Consider the following 11,999-nt stretch of genomic DNA (forward strand, 5'->3'; position numbering starts at 1 on the left):
GGCACTTTGCAAATCAATACTTATTTTCTTCCACCACTCTGATGTCAGTAATTGGGTTATTGCACATCTGGTAAATAGACCCAGGTTTGGGAATTCTGTAGTAACTTCTCCAACTAATTTGAAGGATTATTCCGCGACAGTGTCTAAATTGTCAAGAGAACCAGAAATTAGGATCTTTCTGTACAACCTAAGATGGAGCAGTGAGCAGAAGTTACAGCAAAAGAATTTTGCTCATTATGTGTAAGGGGAAAAAATCCTCTAATCTGTGAAACCCCCCAAAGATAGAATAAGCTGTCCATGAGAAAGAGTGGGGGCCACTCCTTCACAGTAAGTCATACAGTCATATGGCCAGGAGAACTTTGGGAAGATGCCAAGCAATGATTTCTTGCTTGCACTTATCAGGCTTGAAGTTCCCTATCAATCTTCAGGCACCTCCAACTCATCTTGAAAGAGCTCTGTTGTTAATCTCTGACTGCGTGTAGGATCACACAAAATTTGAATTGTCTTGAGGGTTTTCTTTCTGAAGAATTCTAGGTCTGAGACAGAAAGTGGCTACCAGTTGCATGTAGCCCTCAGCTTGGGGTCATCATAAAAACTCTTTGAAGAACATCAGTCAAGGAAGATACCACTCCCAGTCAAGGAACTGAATATGCACTGACCAAGCACCTCTCATCCCAACCCCAACCCTCAGAGAAATGAGCTCTCACATGCATAATCGGGGAAAGCACCAGCTAGTTTAATCTTTTTGAGGAAAAATTTGACAGTATCTTTTAATTAAAATAAAAATATGGAAGACCTATATCCTTTAAATAAAACTTTAAAAAGATATATGTCCTTGACCCAGCAATTCTGTTTCAAGAAGTTTATCTTCCAGATATATTCAGATATGTGCATGTAGATATTCTTAGCGACGTAATTTAAAATGGCAAAAGTTTACAGTCCAACAGCCCATCAAAAGGCACTGGAAGATGTCTACTCTTTTGGAAATGAGTTCCAACCCCGCCCTCCCCCGCCCCCCGCCATGTTGGGCTTAATGCCTTTCCTCTTTCTCTCTCTCTCTCTCTCTCTCTCTTTTATTTTGACAATCTTTACATAGTTAATTTGGGTAAAAAGGTTTAAGGGCTACAGGAAAGTGGGTAAGATTATTATTTCCATGTTGTTTCCTTCATGTTTCTGAGGTAGAGGGGGATATTGAAGGAGAAGCCCCACCCAGTTTCCCACCCACCCCAAGTCCCGCATGCTCTGAGATACTCGCTCAAGTGGTTTTGATAGTTTACCAGTTATATGAATCGCTGCCAGTCTCACCTCTCCAAACATGATGAGGTCCTTGAAAAACCCACTGATTGACATTGTCCATCATAGCGTCTCTATTTACCCGTTATTTTGTTGCCTTTCCTCTTGCTATAAGTTAAGGAGATAATTAGGGGCAATAAAAAGATGAAATATGATACCACTCTAGGGTCACCTCTAAAACTCCTCCCATGACTGGAAGCACAAAAGCATTACTGAAGCAAAACCACTGCTCCAAACTGCTACCAGCTGGACATATCCTACATGCTGATGGTGTCCCCATAAGCACACATGGCATACTATAATATCGTTATGGGATAATCATGGCAGACACTCTTAACTCCCATCACTCACCGGATGCCATGACACTTCCAAGACTTCCTGAGAAGCCCAGGAAATGCACCGTCACTGAACTTCCGGAAATCTGCATCCAAAGGACCATCCCCAATATACCTCCAGCTCCCACAAAAAGGATGATCCCAAATCTCACAAATTGCAATAGAGAAGGGAACACTTAAGCACTGCTGGTGGGAACGTGAGTTAGAACAATCACCACAGAGAAAAGCATCGACATTCCTTAGAAAATGAAAACTAGAACTGCCATGTGAACCAGCAATCGCACGAGGCATGACATCATTGTATCAAACAGATGATACCTACAGTACTATGTGTGCTGCAGTGCTGCCCACAAAAGACAAAATATAGAATCAAGTAAGGTGTCCATTAACAGATGAAAAGAGAAAAAAATTTAGCATATATTCACAACAAAATGCTGTTCAGTCTCTCTCTCTCTCTCACACACACACACACACACACACACACACACAAAGAATGAAATAATATCGTTTGCAGGGAAATGGAAAAAGCTTGAGGCCACCACGTTAAATGAAATCCACCAGACACAAAGGGACAAATGCCAAATGTTCGCCCTGAATCGTAAAAGCTAAAAAAGTCCATCTGAACACAGGATGTCGCTCACTAGGAGCTGGGATGGGTAGGGAAGCTAGAAGGATTGTAGAAAATGGGAGCCAAATCAGAGTTAAATCAAAGGATTAAGTTCCTAATATTACACAATTCAGTGAGGTGACTGTGCCTAATACTCATTTTATGAAAAGAAGAAAAAAGCTCCAACTCTCCAACTGTATAATCAGGTCAAAGAATCAAGTATTAATTATTCTAATTTGATCAGTACACATATATTGAAATGTGGCACTGTATATACATTTATATAGTTGTTTTATATATATGTAACATATAATCGTTAATAAATTGTTGAATACTAAAAATGGATGAGCAACAAGCATTTTAATAAGGTTCTCCTTTTTCAATTTTCTACAGATTGAATCCGTGAGTCAGAGACAGCAAGACATATGTCCAAATGTGACATATGTCACAGTTCCCCTCTAAAGCTGTTTCTAAGAGTATTATAGACTTCAAAGAAAACGACAGTGGTGTTTTTTGTTTCGTTTCTTTTGAATGATGTACATTGAAACGGTACGAGTATAGAATGTTATGCCTGCAATTTTTTAGCTTGAAAGTATAAGCTCCAGTTCTCAAAATTGAAAAGTAGTAATATAAGGCAAAGAGAGAGTGAAGTCAGTTGCCTCCTTAGCGCAGTAGGCAGCGCGTCAGTCTCATAATCTGAAGGTCCTGAGTTCGAACCTCAGAGGGGGCAGTGTGTTTTCCTGGTACTTTCTTGAGGCTAGCTCTGGCAGTGGTGTCTGGTATAATAACCAAGTTCTACCTTTCAAATAAATACAGAATCTTAAACACTTCTAATTCAGTTCTTTAAAACAAAACAAAGCAAAACCAGAAAATATTGCTGCTGTGGACCCAGGCTCCATAGTTTTACTCTTTAATTATCTTTGAAAAATTGGGAAAATTAAATCTTGAACTAGGACCTACCATCTAGACTTTTTTTCCCCAAGTTTACTTTTTTTTTCTTTTTTAGAAAGAGATCTAGATCTCTCTCCATCTTCCCTGAAATCATCTTAATCATTTTTAAACTATTGCTATCTTCCTTCTGTAGTCTGCGCCCATATATCTCGGTGAGATGCCTGTATCGTTCTCAGCTTTTTTCAGCTATAAATATCCCCTGGGCTCTTGCCATGGAAAGGAGAGTTGGGGAGTTTTGCTGATTTGTAACAACTATTCCCCTCTTCCTTTTTTGGTAAAGGATTTATTTATTTTTATTGCAAAGTCAGATATACAGAGAGTGGGAGAGACAGAGAGCAAGATCTTCTGTCCGATGAGTCACTCCCCAAGCGACCACAACGACCGGTGCTGCGCCAATCCAAAGCCAGGAGCCCCGAATTTCTTCCAGATCTCCCACACTGGTGCAGGGTCCCAAAGCTTTGGGCCATCCTCAACTGCTTTCCCAGGACACAAGCAGGGAGCTGGATGGGAAGTGGAGCTGCCGGGAATAGAACTGGTGACCATATGTGATCCCAGCTCATGCAAGGTGAGGACTTTAGCCACTAGGCCACCACACTGGGCCCATCTTTCTGATGACTGCAACAGATTCTGGTTAGATAGTTGTTTAATGTGAACATGAGGATGAGCTGTAATGTGAGCCTGTGCCTTCTTCTCTGTGTTTCATATGTACTCATGTGTACTTTCCCTGGGACCTTTTGACAAACAGGACACAGACTGATTTAGTTTTCTGAGTTCATGGGTCTTGCCCTTTGGAACTGCCCGTCCTTTTGCTGTGACCTCAGGCTTGCTGTGCTCCATGTAAAACCTGGAATTGCTCTTTCTGTGTCACTTCAGTGGAATCCCTGTCTGGATCTCCTCTCATAGTTTCTTTCTCAATTCTGTGGAACACATCATTAAAAAAAAAAAAAAAAGTTGCACAGAATACAGCAACTCTCACAACCAGGATTGGAGAGAAAAGTGACATGCGATTGAGAAAATAAGAAATATGACAGGCCCTGGAGCAATAGTCTAGTGGCTGATTCCCTGCCTTGCATGCACTAGAATCCCACGTGGGCACCAGTTCATATTCCAGCTGCTCCACTTTCTGTCCAGCTCCCTGCCTGTAGCCAGATAAAGCAGTAGAGGATGACCCAGAAGCTTGGGATCCTGCACCCGTGTGGAAGACTGGAAGAAGCTCCTGATCTCTGGCTTTGGATCAGCTCTGCTGCAGCCATTGTGGCCACCTGGGGAGTGTCTCTCATTCTTCTCGGTAATCTCCCTTTCCAATAAAAATGAATAAATCTTTTTAAAAAAAATATGACAGACACAAAATGAAGGCAACAAAAGAGGGTGGCCAGATTTCACCCCTTCTCTAAGGAAGAGAATGAAGGAAGGAGATTGACTTAGAAGGCTCACTGTTTCGATCTTTTGTTGAATTGTTCAGGGAGTCAAATTGCAGAAGTTGATATGGCACAAGTCTTGATAGTTGCGTTCCATATTGATGTTAATCAGGCAATGCTTGATTATCAGGAAGCAACAATGTGATTAAAGTCATTATGTGACTGTCTCAAGGCTATCTTAAAGCACCATAGTTCTGTGGCCTTGGACCACTGCCCAACCACAGACTTATGTCCTACAACCCATTCGTGGACCTTTGCCCACAGAGTTTGACCTTGGTCTCCAGCACCAGCAGTCTCTGAACTCAAGAATCCAGATGCAGTCTGTCCTGCTGTTCTTCATCAAGTCACACTATTATTTTTCACAACAAAGAAAGATGTTTCTTTTGCTGGCTGGCTCACTCCCCAGGTGGCCAGGGCTGAGGCAGAATGAAACCAGAAGCCAGGAGTTTCATCCCAGTCTCCCACGTGGGTAGCAGGGACCCAAGCCCTTTGGCCATCTTCCACTGGTTTTCACAGGTCGTTAACAGAGAACTGAGTCAGCAGTGAAGCAGCTAGGATTCAAACCAGTGCCCATAAGAGATGCTGGCATTGCAGGCTGCAGCTTTATCCACTGCGCACTACTCTGACTCCTCAGTGCCTCTGCACTCCCTGTTGAAAGCCTCTAAACAAAGAAAGAATGTGTTTATTTGTCTACTCTGATGAAGTTACCTTATTTCCTCATTGTTCGGGTGAAGATAGTTTCGCCTCAGCCCTCTCAGAGAGCTTGAGACAGAGGGAAGAGGCAAAGGCACGCAGTAAGGACACATGGTGGTGTGTTCTGGACGCAGAGCAAGAAGGGTGTGGCTGCAGCGTGTGAGGGTGGGCTATCCGCACCATGACGGCAGATGGGCTGAACCCCGAAAATCTGAATCATTCTCAGGGGAAATGTAAGTGCAGAATGCAAAATGAGACAAGACAGAGGCAGTTTTCTCTGATGGAGGACACTGCATTCCATATCTCATATCTCACTTAGACAGCAACAGATCTGAATCCGAGATTGGTCAGAGGTGCAGAGAGAAGCAGCTTTCTCCCCAGGTTTACCCAGCACTTGACTGCCATCCCTGCCACTGGAGAACAAGCTCTGAGGTTCCTCTTGGACAGCGTGGGTTAGCCAGTCTTCTGTTTTCTTGAATGCAGGCAGAAACATCAAACACAAATGGGAGGGGTGTGAAGCTCTTATTTCCCTAGCGCAGGTTTTCTTGGGAGATTATTAATAGAATTGTAGGGGATGACTGAAGCTGTTCTCCCATATGAAAACTGGGGCAGAGGAGGAGGAATTGTTCAAAGACAGTAGAGTCTACAGGACAGAACAGCCCATTCCCTTTGCTCTCTGCATAGAAAAGTTGGGCCATGAATGGTGTTCATCCTCATCAAAATTCTTTTGTTCTTCCCCACTCCCCTACAACTCTAGGAACAGTCCAGGCAAGAGGATGTTCACTAGTTTCACGAGGTATCGGTGAGATACTGGCATACTAGCTCTCTTTTTGAGTGTTTGTTTCGCCTTTTTTGCCCTCTTAAAATGATTAGCTGATTTTTTTTTAAAGTGGCTTAAGACTTTTTGATTACAAGGTCCCTTGGAACGAACGCTCTTCATTTCCTTTCTAGATTAGGAATAGCAGGAATCTCAGGAGAACATAGTCGGAACAGGAAAGAGCCTGGGCCCTGGCTTGCCTAGGAAGAGAATCCTGAGAAGTTTGATAGCCTGCAGTACAGAGCTGTCAATCAAAACCATTGCAGCCATATGGGGAGAGAACCAGTGGATGGAAGATCTTTCTCTCCCTGTTTGTCCTTCTCTCTATGAATGTACCTTTCCAGTAAAAATAAATAAACCTTTAAAACATCAGCCACTCCTCCAGTAAGATGTCCTCATAACTATCCACTCCAAATAGCCAACAGGTGGAAGTTCAAGTTCTTCCCAATAAGACCTGTGTGTTCTGGTTCTTTCCAACTTCCCTATATTCACCTCTACAACTTCTCCTCACAAACATACCCACTACACACACACACACACACACACACACACACACACACACACACACACACTCAAACACAGAGAATTCTCCAAAATTCAATTATTGGTAACACCCAATCCCAGGAGGCTTTCATGTCTCCATGCCTTTGTATCCTCATGCTGTCTGCCCTACCACTCAATCTTTCATCTCTTTGTGAATTCTTGCTCTTTCTTCAAAAGTTGAATTCCTTCTGCATTTCACAGAGCATATGTCAAACCGCACTGTCATCTATGTACGCACCTGTCTGCCTGCCTGGATAATTTCAGTGTCTATGTAAAAACAATATGGTGGGGAATAATACCATGAAGAACATGATGAAGATCATTGATGGTATTCTGCTTAGTTGCCCAGAGAGAAATAGAAAATGGGGTGTGACTACATGACTCTCAGGTAGAATTAAAGGATGAGGGGCACGCTTGCTAGCATGAGAGGGGACCTCCTCAGGAAAGTCACCCCACCCCTGCAGAGAGTCAAGCAGGGATCCTTGAACAGGAGACTTTGGCTTGAAACAACAGCTTTCTCAGCTGACAGTGAAGTTGTCATGCAGAGTGGGATGTGGGTCTGGGTGTATGTGTGTGTTTAAGTGTGTCAGTGTTGGAATGGCTTTTAGGAAAGGAAAACAAAACGTTGAGGATTTGTCTCAAGCTTTCTCCTAAGTGAATTCTGATTTAAATTATTGCTAAGGGTAGCACAGCATGCTTGCTGTGACCCAAACCCATCATGATGGTCTGGCTCCAGTGGTTGCACCTGGCTGAGTACCCCCCGGGGAAGTGCACCCAAACACCTTTCCCTCCTTAAATCTAAACAGAACCGAGTATTTCGAAGATATAAACTCATCAAAGATGGGACTGAAAGTCTTTTTTAATATTAACAATGACTAAATCCATCATGAGTTGCCACTCGACTCTAGGTTGTTCCAAAGCGTTCAGCTGCTTCAATGAAATCGATGACCAAGAAGTTGCCTGTGCTGCCTTGGGTGTCTACCAGGAGATAAGGATGACTGCTCTCACCTCACTACCTAAACCGCCAGAGCCGATGGCACGTTTCCAGTTCCTTACTGCATCTTGAGAGGAGAAGGAAGACTTCAAGAGAAGGTTTGTGGTTACAGACCTCGAAGTGAGGTCGCTAAAGGGCACCACACTTCAACCACAGCCGAACAAAGGGGCACAGAGAGCTTTGAAAGGGCTGGGCACGCTAGGCAGCAGGTGGGTGAAGGATCGAGCCAGGGAGAGGACTATTTTTGTACCCCTCAACTCTCCACAGGAGCGGTCTCTGGGGCTGCCGGGCTCTCAGCCAAGTCGGAAGTGGGGAGCCCGGGGATTCCCCCGAGCTCTGGGTCGGGCTGTGGTTCCTTGAATTTTAAGACCACCCTGTTCAAAAGGCTTTTGAGCAGCTGCATTTCTCGGAGCAGAAGGTCCACGTCGGTTTTCAGGGCGCCATTGGCCGCTGCGTCCAGGGGCGTCGGCGGAGAGCAGGCGGGCGGCCCAGCCGTAGGGGCGCTGCCGGCCTGGCGCAGGCCAGCTGAAGTGGTGTTCGCCACCGAGGTCTCCGACGGGACCGACCTGGACACGGGGGGCTTTCGGAAGGAAAGCGGCTTGTCTCCTGGAGCCAAGGCTGCGGCCTGCAGGGCCGGCGCGGTGCTGGGCGCCAGATCCAGGGATGAACCTGTGCACGAAAGCGACACAGCGTGGCTGGAATCGCCGGCCCAGGGCGCGGGGGTCCGGGCAGGGCGGAGGAGGGCGAGGACGGGGCTGCGGGGCGGGGAGCGGGCTGGCTCACCGCGCCCCGGGAGCTGCAGCCAGGGGCTGCGCTTGCGGACGCTGCGGCTGGTGGTGGCCACCTCGCACCAGTACGACTCCAACTCGTCGACCTCCGGCTCGGGGACCGTGTACTCGGCGGTCCAGTCGAAGCGGCGCACGGCGCGGCTGTACTTGTAGAAGGCGAACTGCAGCGGCGTGTCGCGCTTCTGCGGGTGCAGGCGCGTTTCGCAGCGCAGCACCACGGCGCCGCGGGCCGCCCCGCGCGCCTCCCGCCAGCCCGGCATGCTCAGCACCGGCGTCTGGAACAGCTCTGCGGAGAGGGAAGCACACGGGTCGGGTGCGCTTGTGGATTCTCCACAAGGACCCGGGCTGGGCGCATGCGGAAGCCAGGCCTGGGGCTCCCTCACCGACCCAGAGCCCGAAACGGGGCGGGAGGAGACAGTGTACGTCGGTGGAGGGAAGGGGAGACCCTTCTGGAATGTGGGCAGGGAGTCCTTAGCACACACGCGGACGCGGAAAGCGTGAAGCGAGGCAGGATCATATCCCGACTGACTCCCAGCTTTGGCTTTCCAGCCTAGAAGTGGGGATGCTGCACCTGTCTCTGCAGACTGACGCTGGGGAGTCGGTCCTTCGTTCCAGTCCCACTGCCCCCGACCCTCCGCAGCCGCAGCTTTTTCTGGATAAGACTGGGCAAGCGCTGCGCCCCATAAGGTGTCTCTAGCTGGAGTTAAAGGCCACGGTTTGTGTAATGGTGGACAGGGACTCCAGCTGGCAATCAGACTGAAGGTCAGAGAAAGCCACGTGGCAGCTGCCTGAATCCCACCTCTCCTTTTCCAGCCTGATTCCTGACCCAGAATTTCTCGGGGCCCCGGTGTCCCCCACCTTGCACGGTCACGGCCACCTTTGCAGAGAACATAGGCGCGCTCTCCACAGGGATACGCATGGTGCCGGAGCACTGGTAGCGGCCGCTGTCGCTGGCGCGCGCCTGCAGCACAGTGTAGTTAGTGCTGGAGTGGAAGTAGCGCACAGCTTGGCCGTCGTGGTAGTAGTGGAGCTTGTAGACGACCTTGTCGTACCAGCCGCGGCAGCGCATGACCAGCGGCTCACCCTCGAAGACCGTGGTGTAGGGCACTTGGAGGATCAGCCAATCTGCAAGGGGGCGCAGCAGGTTGTCAACCTGGAGGTCTCCCATCCTTAGCATTCCCAGCGTTCCTAACCCACCTCCATCCCGCGCTTGGCAGCTGCTCTCCCCCTCTTCCCCACCCATGTCCTCCTGCCCCATTTCCAGAACCTTCCTTGGTGGTTGATACCCCTAAGGTGGGGAGTTGAAGAGGTGACGTGGAACGAGGAGAAAGCTCACAGAGCCAGGTTAAAAACCCTTAGGAAGTTCTCAGGACCTTCTTGGCCTGCTTTGCCAGCACCATTTCAGTACTTTTCTTACTTCCTTCACCTTGCGCTTCCAAACCAGGCTAAGTTCTAGCCACAGTAAGCAGGGAGAAAGAGGCATGCCTAGGTTTAGCCTGTTTTCCTGCAGTAAACTACCCTGATACCCCAGGGCCGCTATAGGCGTCTCCCTCAGTGCCTCCCTCTATTTCCTAATCACCACTACCTAGCCCTGGCACCTTCTGGATGATATATTAGATGTTGAACGTTGTGAGGGGGAAAAAACACCTGACAATGGCACAATCTGTGTACTCCCCTCAACCTGTAAGCAGTAGCCCCTGCTTAACACAACAAGCACGTTCTTGCTCAAGCAAGACCCCTCCGAGCCTGGAGCAGGACATTCTCACCACTACACTAAGTAGTAGCTTTGTAAGTCTAAATACAACTTGTCAATCTGCTTAACATTATGTGACATTCCGTAAGATTAGGCCATCTCGTATTCTGGTGAACGAGCTATTGTCATTTTTCTACCCTGTTTTGAAATGCTTCAAGTACCTCCAGTCAGTTCCTCACGTAATTCCTCTGTCTGCACGGATATGTACTTGCTCTGCATTTTTGATCATGTGCTCTGTGTAGTGGCTGCTTTTTTCCCCAGTGCAGCATGTTCTGGTTCTTTTTTAATACAAAGACTGAAGAGAGTGTTCCTGGAGTGGACACTGAGACCAGAGAAGGGTCACACTGTCCCTCAGGAGGAATTCCTCCATTGTGCTCAGCCTGTATGGGGACAATGCCTTTTATGGCTTTCCTCTGCCCTTTTCCCTTGCCCTCCCAACCCCGAAGTTTCCTGTCCAGTATACCCAGTCCTCAGAGCTTTGTCTCTGAGCTGGCCTCAGAAACAAATAGAAATGCTTGTTTTTACCCAGACTGTGGCAAAAGTGTGAATGTGCAGGGTGGCTGGGTGGGGCAGGGTGGAGGCGGTGCTTTGGCGGCTAGGCAAGCCTTGCTGCATCTCTCACAAGTCCCAGGGAGTCAACAGAGCTCCCATGTGGCCCTCATCACCTGGCCCGTGGGGATGACCCAGCACCCACTCTATGGGAGGGACAGTGGTACCAGTGGAGGAGACCGCTGCCATGGCTCCCAACTCACTCACCATTGGATACAGAGAGATGGATGGGATCACTGACAGGGGCTCCCCGTGTTTGGCATCGATATACTCCTGGTGTCTGCACCTCAATGCTCTTCTTGTGGGAGGGCAGGAGGAGGTGACCCAAGTACCAGAGGGTGTTGACAGGCCGGAGTTCCAGCAGCAGAGGATGGTATCCATCACAGCGCAGGGTCACCCGCTCCCCCTTGAAGATCGTAGTCCAAGGTGGGTGTAAGGACAGTATGGGCTTCTCCAGAGTGGCTGGGGTGTGTTGGGAGAGGGGCAGTGTAGAAAAGGGAACCAAGGTGAGGTGCCTAGAGACCGTTTTGCTGTGTTCCAAACCCCGAATCCATCAGCCAGCCCCTGTTTCACTTGCTCAGGGGAAATGAGGAGGGATGGCAAGAGACTACCAGAATGCTCAAGGTGTGAAGGGTCTACCCTATTAGAGAGTTTGGAGTGGATGTTGTAGAAAATCGGGATGCAGCCTTTAAGAGACTCACCAGCTTGCCCACTGCTTGGAACTGCAAAACAAAAAAGGAAGATGGTGGGAAAAAAGAATGCTGGAGATGACAGGAAAGACAAGGACTCTGGACCATGGGAAGCACAGTGATCTCAAAGCTGTTTAAGGCCCTTTACACACCCTCCTGTCAAAAATGCTGGTAGTTAATGAGCCATTTGTTACTCGAGAATTCAAGAGCTGCCTCACACTCAAGCCCTGCTCCACCACGCTCTCATCACTCAACGTCCTCCTGCCGTTGCAGCCTCCCTGAGGACTCACCTAGGAGCAGGAAGGCGGTCAGCATCCATATGCTGGATCTGCCTGCAGCAGCCATGGAAGGATGGAGGTGCGCTGCCAGGGAATGGGGATAGAGAGAAAGAAGTGGCTACTGGCTGATCATCAAGCTCTGGAGACTGCTGCTTCTCTCAACCGTTTCAGGTCTTGGAAGAAGGTGCCCTGGAGAGAATGGGATATGTGTGTGTATGTGTCAGCCCTTACATATCCCAGGCACCCCATCTGCTACCTTGGAAGCCACCTCACAGCCCTGACTCTCACAGA

The 11,999-nt window shown here is 48.2% G+C and overlaps 1 protein-coding gene and 1 non-coding gene across 2 annotated transcripts; one reads left to right on the top strand and one right to left on the bottom strand.

Moving 5' to 3' along the window:
• The first annotated feature begins 2,892 nt into the window (after positions 1-2,892).
• On the top strand, positions 2,893-2,965 carry TRNAM-CAU. The gene has a single exon. It is a non-coding gene; the product is annotated as a tRNA-Met (tRNA).
• A 4,939-nt stretch (positions 2,966-7,904) lies between these two features.
• On the bottom strand, positions 7,905-11,775 carry FCRLB (Fc receptor like B). Its single transcript, XM_041003373.1, has 6 exons — positions 11,721-11,775; positions 11,443-11,463; positions 10,949-11,203; positions 9,298-9,564; positions 8,435-8,725; positions 7,905-8,320 (listed from the first exon to the last, which is right to left on the bottom strand). The coding sequence occupies exons 1-6, from the start codon at positions 11,773-11,775 to the stop codon at positions 7,905-7,907; spliced, it is 1,305 nt and encodes a 434-aa protein (XP_040859307.1).
• Between the last annotated feature and the right edge of the window lie 224 nt (positions 11,776-11,999).

The sequence above is a fragment of the Ochotona curzoniae genome, unplaced genomic scaffold (assembly GCF_017591425.1).
Source record: "Ochotona curzoniae isolate NIBS_2020 unplaced genomic scaffold, NIBS_Ocur_1.0 scaffold_2683, whole genome shotgun sequence".
Classification (NCBI taxonomy): Eukaryota; Metazoa; Chordata; class Mammalia; order Lagomorpha; family Ochotonidae; genus Ochotona; species Ochotona curzoniae.

What these genes read in the sequence shown, in the direction of transcription:
- FCRLB (XM_041003373.1), bottom strand. Translation starts at nt 11,775, where the DNA reads ATGGCTGCTGCAGGCAGATCCAGCATATGGATGCTGACCGCCTTCCTG. An exon ending in CCATCTCTCTGTATCCAATG is followed by an intron (nt 9,565 to 10,948) that starts GTGAGTGAGTTG and finishes GCCCCCTTGCAG; the next exon opens with ATTGGCTGATCCTCCAAGTG. An exon ending in GCTGCAGCTCCCGGGGCGCG is followed by an intron (nt 8,321 to 8,434) that starts GTGAGCCAGCCC and finishes TTTCGTGCACAG; the next exon opens with GTTCATCCCTGGATCTGGCG.